This window comes from Oenanthe melanoleuca, chromosome Z, assembly GCF_029582105.1.
Source record: "Oenanthe melanoleuca isolate GR-GAL-2019-014 chromosome Z, OMel1.0, whole genome shotgun sequence".
In the NCBI taxonomy this organism is placed as follows: domain Eukaryota; kingdom Metazoa; phylum Chordata; class Aves; order Passeriformes; family Muscicapidae; genus Oenanthe; species Oenanthe melanoleuca.
Window position 1 is genome coordinate 65290679 of NC_079362.1, and position 14551 is coordinate 65305229.

The following is a 14551-nucleotide window of genomic DNA, read 5'->3' on the forward strand; positions in this document are numbered from 1 at the left end:
TAATTCTTGTGAGATTTACTGAATTTTGTAGAAGCTGGACATTGTGACATAGGCTTCCTCATTGTTTGGTGATCTCATGTCACTGTTAGGCAGCATCTGGGATACAGTGTCATCATTTAGGGGGTCTGGATGGGGCTGGCCAGAAGGATCCAGTGGACAAGTGGAGGAAAGGCTGAAACCATCGTTGTGCTGGGGCACCCTGTTGCTGTGGCAAATCTCATAGGTGCTGCAGCTGCAGCTGCCCTCGGTGGCTGCACGCTGGCTGGTGCCCAGGAGCCTGTGCAGGGCTTCATAAGACACTGGCAGGTTTAGGTTGGTTTTGTCTGCCATTGCAGGGATCATCTTCAGGTCTGATCCACTCCTGAATTTTTCTGGAAGGCTTGTCTCTGGAGCAGTTGATGACTGCAGAAAATTTTCCAGTTCAGCTTTTGCCCAAAGCCCATCCACTTTATGGATATGAACATAACCAAAACTCTCTGGGTTAAAGCTTGTATCAAAATTCTGTGTGGCAAAGGGAACAGCACAGTTAGTCAACAGTGGGTGGTAGAAAAGAAAATATACTTTGATAACTTATTTGGTTTTAGAAGGGTATTTATTATTACTTTAACTCTAGGTGTAACCCTGAGCAGGTTGAACAATAGGTTAGCACAGAATAAACCACATGGCTGAAAACCCTTTTCCCTATTTACTTCACTTATCCTGTGTCCCCCTCTGGGTAGTACCCCTGGAGAGTGTTTTCTGCTCTATGCACTGTTTCAGAGAGGTTTCTGAGACATTAATCTGATGCCTGCCATTTCACAGGAAGAGTGTGCCCACCCAGGTGGTTTCTTTCAGTTTTACCTTCCTAATTTAGCAGTGAGGGAAGTAAAAATTTGCCACAACTTCCTGAAACACGTTAGGAATCTCTGAACTGGGGAGCACAGGGGCTGGGAGAGCTGTGTTAGGCCTCCTAGGAAATTAAGAACATGCTAATATTGTACCTGGTGTAAACAGCATTAATGACTTACTTGTCCATCTGACTTTTAACAGGCAAAGCAGTTCATATACTGCATGATGTATGAACAATGCTGCTGAGCATGTCAGGGTACATGGACATCACCAGGGATGTTTGCAAAAGGTCCCCATCCAGCCCCATGATCACAGTTTTGTAGAATCACCAAAGCATCTTGGCTGGTAAGAAGCTGTGGAGTCCAACCTTCTGCCAGAAACAGGACCTGGACTAGGCTATTCAGAGTCCTATCAAGCCAAGACTTAAACATATTTCCAAAGGAGAACCCACCTTGTCTTTGGGCAGGCTACACAGTTTTAAATTATTTTCACATGAAAGATTCTTTCCTTATACCTGGAAGAAGTTTGCCCTAAAGCAATACATGCTTGCTGTCTCTGGTCGTGTCACCACCAGCCTTGTGGTGAGAGCACTTTCCCCATCTCTCTACATACACCTTAGGTACTGGAAGATTGTAAGTAGCATTTCCTGCTCCAAGCTTCCTTTTCTTCTATAAACAATTCCTTCACCCTTTCTTCACAGATAATTTCCCAAAACCTCTGTAGTTACTTTGCACAAGTCAAACCTCAGGCACTAGGTCAATTGTGTGTTACTTCCATGACCTTCACTGACATCTGAATGAGCAAATGTCGGCTCTCTTCAGTGAAATGTAGAGGTAATTTCTGAAGGATGTCCTATTTCATGCAGAAAATGTACATATTGTCTCTCATGAGCATTAGTTTTGTCCCTAAGAGTCTATACTCAGGTGGAAAGAACAGTGGAAGAACATACGTTTTTTGGCTTCTTGCATAGCTGCTCCAGTGTTTTTTTATGGTCAGGAAGGTTTGGCCATACAGCAGGCTTGATCCTGAAACAGCAAAAGTAGACAAAAATCAGCATAAGAGGGCTGTGTTGAGGTATCAGAGGTTCATACTTCATAATTTGTACTAGTTCTCACAAAACCTATGTGCTGGCTGGCATTATCCAATTTGAGCTACAGACATCTGTCCTGTAGCCTTGTTCAACAGGTCTCATTTTAACTGCCTTGACTAGCAAATTTCTCTTGTTGTGCTGCTTGATACTCTTAGCTATGATGCATGTAGAAAATGTTGTCCAACTGATATTAAATCATTGTAACGTTATAATTATACATGCATATTAATATATATTTAATTTTACTTGTGTATCTGTGTTACTGTATATATGCACATGTATAAAACCCTCTTCTTTTTAAAATTTAAATATCTGGGATCAAAAAGTCTCACCTGTTTTTGCTGCAGTTTTATATAAGCAAAATTTGCAGCAGTTAGAGAACTGCAAGAGCCCAGTAACAGTAAAACCCAAGAACGAGAAATCTCAAGCTACCTCTTGTACTAGCGAACAAAGTAGCATCAGGGCAGGTAACTCTAGTGTTCTAAAATGTTTAATTATTAGAATTGTTTGTAGCATGGTATGGCTGAGGCCAACTAGCACTGGCCAGGTAATCCCCATGTTTAATACTGCCAGGTAATCCCCATGTGTTACCCTGGAATCAGCACAGCCCAAGTGCTGTCACAAAATGCAGCTCACACAGAGTTGTCTCTCTTGATCTGGGTGTCATGGACAGACTGCTCTGAATGTCACTGAAAAGTCCTGGGCTTTCCATCTTGCAGAGAGTTCTTAATCTTCTGCAATTTAACTTGGATTTTTTTTCCCTCCAGATTCTAGTTTCGTAACATTATCTACATACTGTTAATTTTCTTAAACTTGTCAGCTCTAGTGAGCCATGTCATTAAAAACATATTTACATATTTACATATTTACAGTTATCCATTTACTGCTGTGTAGCAGATATATGAAAAAACCCTAATGCAGACCAAGGACTGCTTGGGTGAGGAACATATCCTTAGTCCCACTTCTGCCTGATCTTGCCTCATGGCTGTCTGGAAGAGGATTTGGCCAGGCTGGTGTCTGACATCATCAAGCCCGTTGCCCCCCTGCTGCTTCTGAAAGCACTGCTCCCACTAACTCAGCCTGTCAAAGGGAGAGGTCATCACCCTGGCATGCTGTTTCCACACTTAGGAGTTTACTAAAACCTGCAGGTTCCTTTCTTTTCTGGATTTTGCTTGAAGTTTGTGAGTCAAATTTTCCTCCAGTGAGACACTAAATCTGTAAGTGTTTTGTGGTGACTTTGGCACCAAAGGTCCCAGTGTTTTGAGTTCTAGACTGAAATCTGGTCCAAGTGGAAGGTCATCTTCTGCCTGCCAACACTGTTTCTTGTATTGCTTGCCATCAGCTTGATACAGAGTTCCAGAGAGAGAGAGAGAATAGTTCACAAGTATAACAGGGAAAGCAAGAAGACTGTCAGAACAGGATTGGGTTCCAACATCTTTTCTGATACAAAGAGATTACCTGTTTTCCCAAAATACTACGACCAGTGCAATCATAGCAACAGACAGCATGAATCCCAGGATGGAGAGTATAACCATGACCACACTGCTATCTAAAGGAAAACAGAGAACATCAGCCAACGCATGTAAATGTCTCACTGTTAAGCCATCACAATAGTGATGTCCTTTCAGATGATAAATGAAGAATTAACACCAAGCATTGCACTTGCCTATCACTAGGCTGGTGCAATGGCTCATTTCTCCTGCCTCTGTGAAGGAGGTAAATTATAGGCTGTCAGAACATCAGCACCTGGCTGAGCTTCGAGCTGGGTTCACAGACTGGATTAATACAGCTTGAAGTGTGCTGTCACTCCTGCGCATTGAAACCAGCACTCACTGTGTCCTCACAGCAGCACAGATATACTTCTAACACTCATAATGGCGAGGGGGACTGAAGGGACCCAAGGACCACAGTGATGAGATTTTATCCTGTGCTGCACCTTCGACTCAGGTGCCAAGTTCACACCCAGGCTCCTGAAACGGGTCATGTTTCACTGCTCTTTGTGCCTTACCCAAAATGCCTGGTGCAAGCACTTCCTTATCCTGGCAAGCCAGTCAGCAGCAAGCAGCGAGTCAGTCTTCATCTCCCTCTGCACCCACACCCTCATGCTCTCATGGCAGCATTTCCTCTGACCTTATTGCCCTGGAGTGAGATTTAAATCTTCACGGAGAGCCAGCCCCAGACCAGAGCAACCCAGCTGCTCTGTGAGTCACCTCCTTGGAGTGCTGTGCCTGAGAGGGCTGACCCTGATGTGGCTGTGGGCTCTTCCCTCCCCATTCTCTCATCCCTGCTGCTTCTAAGGCTGGCCAGGGAGCCCAGACCCCCAGCTTTGCTTTCCTCCAGGAGGACCAAAGTGTTTTCTGCCCTTACAGTTTTCTGTGGAGTGCTGCTCTCTTGCTGTCCTGAAGCTCTTGGAAGTGCTCCATTCACTCCATGTGCCCTTAAAATAATCTCCATTGGGCTGAGAACGTACTTTCACCTCATATGATGCTTCATTTTCAAGGTTTTGCCCCAGCAATTTTATCTGAAGATATGGTGACTCTATTGTCTAAACACACACACACAAAAAATACAATTATTTTTCTGGCAGACAGTGGAGAATTATCCTCGAGTTAAGCAAAATATGTGAGATTGGTGCATCCCTGAAAAACATGCTGTTTACTCCATCTCTCTAATTATTACACAGGTGCTTATCAGGGCATCAGCCTAGTTAAACAGCAGCATAGTCCAGATAGTATTGAGAAGAGAGACTAATGTCGGGTAAAAGCTTTTTGGAAAACAGCTGAGAGTATTAACTGTGCTTTGTGGCAGCTGACACTGCAGTAGGAAGTACATGCTTCCCTGAAAAGGCTCAGAGGAGAGATGGAGAAAAAATACATTTTTTCAGCATATAAAGACAACGTGTAAGAGGGCAGTTACAGGGAAGCCCAGCTGAAATCCTGCAGTGCAGCTCTGGTGCTCTCCATTTCAATGTATTTTGCTGCCTCCTGAATCCATTTTCTTTTTCCCTTCTTTGATGTTTGATCTTTGTATATTTTCAAGTCTAATCAACAGGGAGGGAGATATAATCTATGAAACAGAGAGCAGTTAATAAGCAAGCTCTCAGCGATGTCCAGGTGTTAGAAAAGCAAATTATTTCTGGATAAAATTGCCTTGTTAAGGTTTGGGTCTTGACATTCTTCGATGATGTGAGAACTGGGGAGAGGTTAATGAAGCTTGGGAAGAAGGATGTAGTGATGGTAATGGTTACAGAGTAGAGAATTTACAGGCCATAATAGAGGATATTTGGCAGAACCTCCAATATAAGGAAGAAACTAATTAAGACAACCTAGTGACTGTGCTGAATCAGCTCTGAACTGGGTAGAAGGTAATTCTGGCAGGAGCAGATCACGGCTGGTGGCTCATGGCCCACCAGGACAGGAGAGCCACCAACTCAAGAGAAGAGAAAGACTGAGCTTCCAGGCTAATTGGCATGAGACATGAGAGAATTATTAATCAACAGAAGATGGAATACTATTTAAAAAGAAAAAAATATAACTTGTGGCCAAGGTATTAGTTTGTTTGCTAAAATATATAAATAGTAAAATGTTTTGGCAGTCAGTGTGCTTCATTTGTGGAATACCACTGAGCATCCAGGCTTGTGTAAGTTGAACAATCCACATCTCTCTCCAGTGTGTAATTACTGGCATGCTGCACTCCAGGTAAAAAATCTGATTTTTGTGGACAACACTGTGCTCCGTCTGTAAAACACAGATGTAGCCCAGGCTTTCAAACACTGTGACTTTAGCATTTTGTAGCTTTTGCATCGCTGCCCTGGTGAGAGGGGACACAGAGATCCCTGCAGCTGGGCAGCCCCAGCCACACCACTCACAGGCAGCGCAGCCTCAGACAGCCTATGGGTGGGAGAGCTGCAACTGGAAGTCTGGAAAGATTCAATGGAAAAGGAGACGTGAAGAAACTTGAAAAATAAGTAAAGAGGTCACACATTTTACTGACTGATGAGCACAGAAAATAACAGCAAAATCACCACAGCAAAGAGCAAACTTAGAATGGTTGAACACACATCTTCTATTCCCACTGCAAAGCCCATGTAAATGAAACCTCTTTTGACTGATGAAATTTCCAAACACCAAGTATCACACCTTTCCAAGTTTTCAAATGGAGATCTGCAGAAATGCAGATCTGATAATTTTTACATGGCACAGTTAATTTTGATAATATTTGGAAATCAGTGTAAGCACACCAATACACTCCCACTTACCTTCCAGGTACCTTCTTTCTGCCGGTAGGCTACTTGGTGTACTAATTTGTCCTTTAAGTATTTCTTCCTGGAGTGTGGTGTACAGTAACGAATAAGATATTCATTTGCCTCCCTTTCATATGTGATATTTATAGCGAATGGAACTTCGGGCTTAACTGCAAATGACAAGAAACCAGAATATAACAGGACCAGAATAATGTTACTAGAAAATAAACAGGCTTTGAAATGTAAAAAAAGTGCACTTCAAGTTACAGCCCTGCAGGGTGACCTATATTAAGGAAGAGTTGTCCTGAGTTAGGCAATCCCCATGCTGAGCCGCAGCTCCTCCTGATCCTGTGAAGGATCCTTGGTTTTGACCTGCTAGAGGAGCAGTTTGACCAGCAGGGGAGGTACTTGGGAGGAATATAACATTTAGTCTTGGAAAGTAACTCCTGAGCATGCCCACCCCTGTGGCAGCTTGAAGCCTGAAACTCAGCCCCTCTAGCACTAGTCCCTAGTGCTCTGAGATGGAGGCCCCCTGGAAAAACCCACCTGGGAGGAGGCAGTGGGGAACAACTTGTGCTCAGGTGCCACTGTGGCTGTCTGTCAGGGCAGTGGGACAGAGGGAGCTACAAAGTCTGACAGCTGCAGATAGACCAGAGGAGCTGTGGCTCCAGACCCTTGCTGTGAACCAACATCCAACCTGGTCTGCAGTAAACTGTGCCAAAGACAATCTGTGCAAGTACATCAAGTCCAAAATGCAGCTCCCAGGGCTCTCCCCAAGCCAAGCTGAGCTGGATGTGCTTAAGACCTGCAGGGACTTGTGACTGTGGCACTGAGGCTTCCTGAATTCACCTTGGTAAGTAACATCAGCCTCACAGCAACACAGAGCCCACACCTCTCTCCTCTCAAGAAAACACATATAGCCATAAATTGTTCTCACTCCTTCTAAAACCCCCAGATACTTGTATCTTCCACAGTCTTTAGAGTAGGCCCTGCCAGAGATAGTCCAGGATGACCCATAAACTAAGAGGTAATGTAAGACTATTACAAAACTATTGGACTGTGGCAGAAATGTTTCACAAGAGAGGGATGTTGCAGTGCCTAGTGCCAATTGGAGACATAGCAATGTGGCACCAGAGAAGAACAGAGAAGAATCTGTCCTACAAAGGCTTCTCTGCCGCCCTTGAATAACACTGGTTACCAAGAACAGTAAATTCTGTGTATTCCCCTCCTCCCCTTGAGTTTCTTATTTCTTGGCTTAGGCAGGTCCCTGGTGTGTGTTAGCCCGTTCACAGTTACCAGTGCAGCACACACCTTGTTCAGACTACAGGATACACCCCGATGTGAAATGAGATCTTGCAGCCTTGTGTTCCCTTTGCTACTGGGTTCATGCCATCTGTGGGCATAAACTGCAAAATTCCTAGTCAGAGATGAACAAAATGTCCCTGCTTGGCAGTTCATCCACGCTCAGGAACACCTGCTTCAGCCAGGGATGGGATTCAATCTGTGTCCAGGTCTGGGCAGTGTCACAATCAGCCTGAATTCAGCCACGTATTTTGAATGTAAGTTAATCATGCCTGGCTTTGAAGGAGGGGAAACACCACACTCTGCTAACACCCCAATCCAGACCACATGCCCTACTAAGATGCTATTTTATGGTGCTTTATGTAATCTAGACCATTAGGCTTTGTGCTTGGCTATTTTTTCCCCAGTAACCCCTACAACTTTAAAACCATCCAAAATGTTAAGTGTCTCACCAATGTCAGTTATAACCAGACTCCTGCAGACCCTTCTCTTCATCTCAGAGTGCATGCAAACATCTCTGTTTGAGAGTATATCAATGAACTGTATGAAGAATACATCCTCCTGTTTCTTCATGCTGGAGCAGGCGTAATCGTTGTCTTCCTTGGTACTGTAGGCCAAAGTGACATGACAATCACTTCTTTTCAGTGTTAATGTGACTTGACTACTTACTTAAGGGATGGATCCTGCTTGCTCATTTCACTCATCTCACTGAAGTGAGACTCCATGTGAAATAAGAAATGATGCAACAAAAACCAGGAGTTTGAGAGACTGATAGTGTTTTTTCTTGTGGTCCTTGAGCACAACAGTGAAGTGATGTGAATCACATTAAGTGTCATGGAGCTCTCGAGAAAAAAGTGCATTTATTTAATTGGTGGTGTGTGCTGCGACATTTCCATTTTTAAAAATTACCTTCCCACTGCTATTTTTAAATATAGGGCAATGTGTATTGATGCTCTTTGAAGATAAAGATTAATTTCTTATTGACTTAGGCAGCAGCAAATAGGGGGTCAACAGTCAGCCTGGCCATGAAGGAATCACATGGCAGTTTTAAAACTTTTTTTCCATTTCTTTGGCTCCCATGTTTGAGAACGGCTGTAAAACTTCAGTCAAAACCCATAACAAGTCCCATGAAAATAGAAAAATTCTAATAAACTATGAGTACAAAATGGAAATAATTAGTGACTAGTATATAAAGATTTACAAAAAATACCCACTTCTTATTTTGGTTGCCACACGACTTCCAGTTTTAGGAAAAACAGAAAAAGGGAAAAGGATCTTTATCCTCAAGAAACAAAATTTGATCTTCAGCTTGGCACAACAGTGAAAAAAAAGGGTGGAAAGAGTTTCAAGGCCTCCATAGGAAGTGGAGATGACTGATGTGTTTGATAAGTGTTGGAGGCTGGTGCGCTTGTTCTAGTGTATTTCTTGTATTCTTGCAAAGACTATACTGAGTTTTTTTCTTAACCTAGATGAAGGCATTTTCTAGGATGTGGAAAATTAACCTTTTGCTAAAGAATTTTCTGTGGCAAGGATTTGTGTCTTCAAAAACATTTTTTAAAATACCATTTAAATTAAAGAAAAAAGCTCTCAGTTCATGCTGGGCTACATCCATATTACAGAGCAACAGAGGCAAGGTCAGAACTACTGGAGACATCATAATCCCCTTCAGAGACCCTTCCAGCTCGTTCTTTTTCTCATTAGGGAGTCATGTTCTGCTTCAGTAAACTCTTCTTCTTTGCTGAATACAGTACTCAAACTTGGCAAAATGCTCTGAAGCAGGATTTTGTCTAGCTTTGCTGCCCGTGTTTCCCTGCATGTGGCAACGTGACTCACTAGTGCTCGGCATTTCATTTCCCAGGCATTTACCGAGGGACAGACAGCACTTACCACAGCGACAGGGTGTAGTTAGTGTTGTAAGGAGGCAGCTCGGTGAAATTGCAGGTCAGGCTGCTAAAGGAGTCCTTAATTTCCAGCTGGCTGAAGCAGTCAATGTCAAAATTGTCTGGTTCATCATCCCCAAGAGTCCCTAAGGAAGCATTCACAAGATGTTACTGAAATAAACCCGTGAGTGTATTTAATTTGCAGATCCATTGTATAGGAGATTGTTTCTTCATGTGGTTGCCTGGAAGAAAAAGGATCAACCCACCTGCTTTGTAAGACGCAGAGAAGCCTTGTCCAAAATGAAGTTAAAAGCTGTTCACATCTTTCAAGTTTTTTCTCTCTGCATGCCAGAGAATTCCACCCACTTGCAAGAATATTTTGGTGCCATGAGGCAGCTAAGCCACAATTTGATTGTACTAGAAAGCTTTCTGAAATGTCACAAATTTGGGCTCAGGAGGGAAATCTTAGACTTTGTGCCAGAATGCATGGCTTCCTTCAAATTTGCTTCAATGACTAATAACACAATCATGATTTGACTATAAGCATAATTATAAAGTCCTACACTTGGCAGGTATGAGGCCAGTGATGCAAAAAATGACGCTTCTGAGAGAAGGCCTCTCTGGCAGAAAATGAGGCCAGTTCAGCCTCATTTCATAAAATCTCAGCCACTAAGCCAAGTGGGTGCAGAAAGGGTTGTTGTCATGACCTATTGAATAGATCCTAGGGACAGGAATGCCTCAGATTCCTTTCATCAATGCTTAAGGGTAGCTGTCATGATACATAAACCTCTTTTCTCAGTCAAGGGATTATGCTCGATCCCCCACTCAGTCCTCTGCTCTCCATTCCTCAGACAGGTCCTTGCCATGTGGGGCCCTGATCCACTGAGAAAAAGAATCACAGAATCAAAGAAAGGTTTGGGTGGGAAGGGATCTTAAAGATTGTTTTGTTTCATCCACCATGGGCAGGAATGACACCCACTAGATCAGTTTGCTCAGGGGTCCATCCAAACTGGCCTTGAACCCTTCCAGGGATGGGGCATCCACAACTTCTTGGGGCAGCTTGTTCCAGAGCTTCACTGCCCTCTAAGGACAGAGTTTCTTCCTAACATCTAATCTAAATCTCTCTTCTGACAGTTTAAAACTGCTCCTCCTTGTCCTATTGCTATCTGCTGTGGGGTATCAGTGACTCATAAATGGAGTGGGCCTGTTGAAAAATTTCCAAAGGAAAATCCCTCCCAGAGAAAATGATGGTCAACTCTTGCATCTGCAGTCAGATTTGAGTAAGAGAAGAAGTCCAGAAGTCAGTCAGAAATGCAGAGAAACGCACAAAAGCAGTTCAGGCAGAGGCTAGGAAGGGGACTGCTGCTACTAGCACCCATGATGGGATGGGAACATCTGATACTGCACTAACCCAGAACCCACAGGGAGATCTCTCCCCCCATGAGCTAATATTTAGTGGCCAATTGTCACCATGAGCACCTGGTGCTAAGAAATTATTACTGGTCTTCTCAGCACAGCTCAGGGAGCCCAGATCTCCCTGAAGGACCACAATACAGTGTCCTCTACCAGTGTCGCTGCTTTGAGGAGAGAATCTGTGCAGGACAGACACAGAGGGAGACAGAGACAGAGACACAAACGACGACACAGACACAGACATGCACAGAAACGCAGAAAAAAGCAGATCCTGTACAAAGCTTCTGTATTTAACCATCACAATCATGACAGAGACAGAGAGATCAGCCCAACTCTGAAGCAAGTCCTGCAGCAGTTTCAGAGGTGACAGTCTTGTCCAGGGCAGCCCTGAGCCACAAGGGCAGACATGCTTGTACAAAAATATCTACCATACGCAGTTGCATATTTGTGGGTAAAAGTGTGTACATAAAAATATGCGTATTCAGAATCTGGGGGATACCAGGTAAGCTGAAATGAATCTGTTTAAAATGGAAAACAACCCACCGTATTTTATACAGATACATACATCCAAAGCTGACATGCACATTCTAAGATTTTACTTGCAATGCCAGGAGACTTACTTTATGCTCAAGGCAATATCAAAACTTAAAGGTTAGGATGAAGAATCTGCCCTTCTATATGACCACTTGGTGATCTCTGTATATGCAAATTATATATACCAGATTTTGCATCAACTCAAGAACCTGACAATCATCCTATTATTAAATGGCTTACAAAAATTTCAACTATTTACTACTGATTTGATTAAAAGTTACAGAAATTTGAATTAATTCTCTATCAAATTGGTTGCAAAATGAAAAGAAGAAAAGGTTTAATCTTGCTGTTCAAACAGCCATTCAAGGTTTAACCAACACAGTGCAATGCTGGTGCCACTCTGGAAGGAAAGCTGAATTTAATACTTAGACTCTGAACATTCCCATTATGATTATACTGTTCCTTATTCATGGAAATAACATAATAACCATAGAATATATGATAAATAAACCTCAGGAACAGTGTTAAGAAAGCAATTTGAAATGCTATTTTTGCTGTGGTTTTCCATGGGCTGACTAATTTTTTTGTCTGACGTAAGTATGAACATAAGTTTCAGCCTCACTTCTGCCCTAAACCTCAGAACCACCACGCACAAATGTGTTTGCTAAGTGAGTGGTTTTGGTGAGTCTGACATGACTCATACTGCTAAGGACACTTCACTCAATTAAAATTTACAAGACTATGTAATGTTTGAAGGCCAGACCAGCCAGAGCCATGAACCTGACTCTACTGAAATCAAGGCAGGTCTTGGGAAGGAGTGATTCTGAACTGAGATAAAAACTGCTCTCAAAGCTAAAGTCATGGCAGGTCCTTCTCAGAAATGGTTCTTTCTTGGGTTTGGACAGCATCCATCAGGGTGGTTCAAACCACAACAGGAATCTCAGGAGCCTTTAGGAAGAGAAGGGTGCTAGCAGAGTCTAAGGTGTTACCTCAGCTTTATGCTCTAGAGCTGCCAAGACTGACAGCAATGCGTGACACCAAGGGCACAGCTAAGCACTGTCTGTCCATGGACAGGGTAATTTGAGAACTCTAGCACTGATGTGATCCAGGCAGAACCTGTTATAGTCACAACCATAGACTGTTACAGTTTAGATGTGGGTTGGACAAACCTTACAAGTGTGGGTAGAAGGACCACTGAGGGTGCCTTGACCATAACCCTCCTGTGCCACCTGCACCCTCCCTGCCTGCCCCTCCTTAGCCCTGCCTGTAGCTCTCCAAGGCCTTTTGGGGAACTCCACCAATTCTTCCTGGCTGGGGGACATCAGCTGCGAGGCAGCCTGATGCTCAGAAGAGAGGAGGAGATGGAGGAAAGTTGCTGCAATTAGCTCTTCCCTCCTCCGCCCACAAGAGTGCCCATAAGGGCAACTTCATGCCTGAGTTGGCTACTGGCACTTCGTCAGGAGGCAGGACAGGTCAGAGAGGCAAAGAATGAAAGTCAAATATCTGTCATGGGTGATTTTACCCCAGGTTATTTAGTTTGTTGGCCAAACACAGGAGATTCATAAGGAAGTCATAAAAGCTGCTAATTGCTCAATGGAGATTTTCTGAATCTGTTTTCAAGTATAAGGAAATCATTATTTACTCATGTTAGTGACAAAACAAAGATCTGATCATATCTGATTTTGGGAAGCCCTGCAGATTTCAGTGACACCAGCAGTAAATCACTAACATTGAACATTCAATACCATAGCTGCTTTCCAAAGCTGGCTTCAAACAGCCGCCAGTTATATGAATAAATGACAAATAAAAACCCCAGGGTGGTCAGAGTCAGTTCTGAGCCAGTCCCTGTTTTGGTTTAATGAAAAAACTTATCATGCATATCCTGTCTACGTACATGCATATGTATGTACAACTGTCTAGATACATGTGTTAAAATACATAAAACCCAGTGAAAAATTAGATTCCCTAACTGAGACACAGCATAAGAATACAACCTTTCTTCTCCTAAAAACTGAAAACTGTTGCTCCCAAACAGTGGAGCTCTAATCTACCGGTGATACCCTACATCCCCCGTCTTGTCATTGCTGTTTGTTTAGTATCAGACAAATAAGAGTTTAGCAGATCTGGGACTGAATCTCTAAATAAAATTTTTTATCTCCCTGTTAAGAAAATGAATAGCAGCCTAAAACAGTGGTTTTATTGCTGCTTATTATGTTTTTATTCTCTGCTTATTTATGTTTTTGATCTTGATACTGCTAAATAATTTTCACTTCTCTGAATAAGATCATAAAGCCTACAATGAGGCTGAATTTAAAGTGCTGTTAATTTGTAATTATTTGCTGAATAGGGGATGAAGGCTGTTAGTGATGTGCTGTGACAACCCCCTGGCTAGGTTGCTGCATCAGCCCTGCTACGAGGGAGACTGGAGCTATATCCCAGATACAGCTGATTAAACTGTTTAAAGAAAATGTAAAAGCTTGGGTTTTGAAGTGGAACAGTTTGGGCCAAGTTTGACTTACATGAAAACATTTTATTTGGAGGAGACTGGCAAGAGCGAAAGAAGCCAGAACCTCACTGCTCTCCAATGGCAGCTCAGAGTGACCATGGGCTGCAGAAGGGTGAAGTTATCCCTGTTCCCAGGAGTAAATCCCCACAGGAACACTAGCTACAACAAGGATTAACAGGGCCAGCATGCCCCGTGCATACAGCTGTGGTCTCCCTTATTTCATGTGGTTTTGAATGTTATAAGGACAGCAGATCTGGGGATTAAATTAAACAGGTATCTCTCAGCTCCACCTCAGGCACAGGCACTAAAGAGGGAAGTTAAAACACGAATGCATTTAACCACACAGGCGCATTCTGGAGCCCTTAACTGAGGTTTTTCGAGATCATACGTGAGTGGAAAGACGAAGATGAAATGACTCACCATCACCGTCTGCTGAGGTGCAACCACTTTCGCCCAGGGCGGTGTGCAGGACCACGGCGAAGACGCTGAGCACAGTGCCGGGCTGTGCCATGCTGGGCGCGCCGCATGTGTGCAGCGAGCGGGGCTGCGTGCCAGGCCCGCGCCCGCTTTATAGCGGCCCTCAGCCTCAGCGGCCTCAGCCGCACCTCGGCACGGGAAATGTAAACATGCCTACGCGCGGCTGCTGGCAGCGGGCAGGAAGCCAAAGAGAGCTGCTGAGCTTTTACTGCGAAGAGCTTCCCGCTCCCGGGCCGAGCGTGGTCTGGAGCAGGCCTGCCAGCGCCTCTGGGCAAGCC

The 14551-nt window shown here is 43.7% G+C and overlaps 1 protein-coding gene across 1 annotated transcript; it reads right to left on the reverse strand.

Annotated features, from left to right (window-relative positions):
- Positions 1–14307, reverse strand: IL7R (interleukin 7 receptor). Its single transcript, XM_056513310.1, has 8 exons — positions 14217–14307; positions 9351–9489; positions 7916–8070; positions 6177–6331; positions 4286–4463; positions 3377–3467; positions 1778–1853; positions 1–501 (listed from the first exon to the last, which is right to left on the reverse strand). The coding sequence occupies exons 1-8, from the start codon at positions 14305–14307 to the stop codon at positions 16–18; spliced, it is 1371 nt and encodes a 456-aa protein (XP_056369285.1). The 3' UTR covers positions 1–15.
- Positions 14308–14551: the final 244 nt, after the last annotated feature.

Bases quoted from the DNA above. Each gene is read 5' to 3' on its own strand.
- IL7R (XM_056513310.1), bottom strand. From the start codon at position 14,307: ATGGCACAGCCCGGCACTGTGCTCAGCGTCTTCGCCGTGGTCCTGCAC. The intron at 9,490-14,216 runs GTGAGTCATTTC...ATGCTTCCTTAG, and splicing joins CACCTCAGCAGACGGTGATG to GGACTCTTGGGGATGATGAA. The intron at 4,464-6,176 runs GTAAGTGGGAGT...GTGTGTGTTTAG, and splicing joins AGAAAGAAGGTACCTGGAAG to ACAATAGAGTCACCATATCT.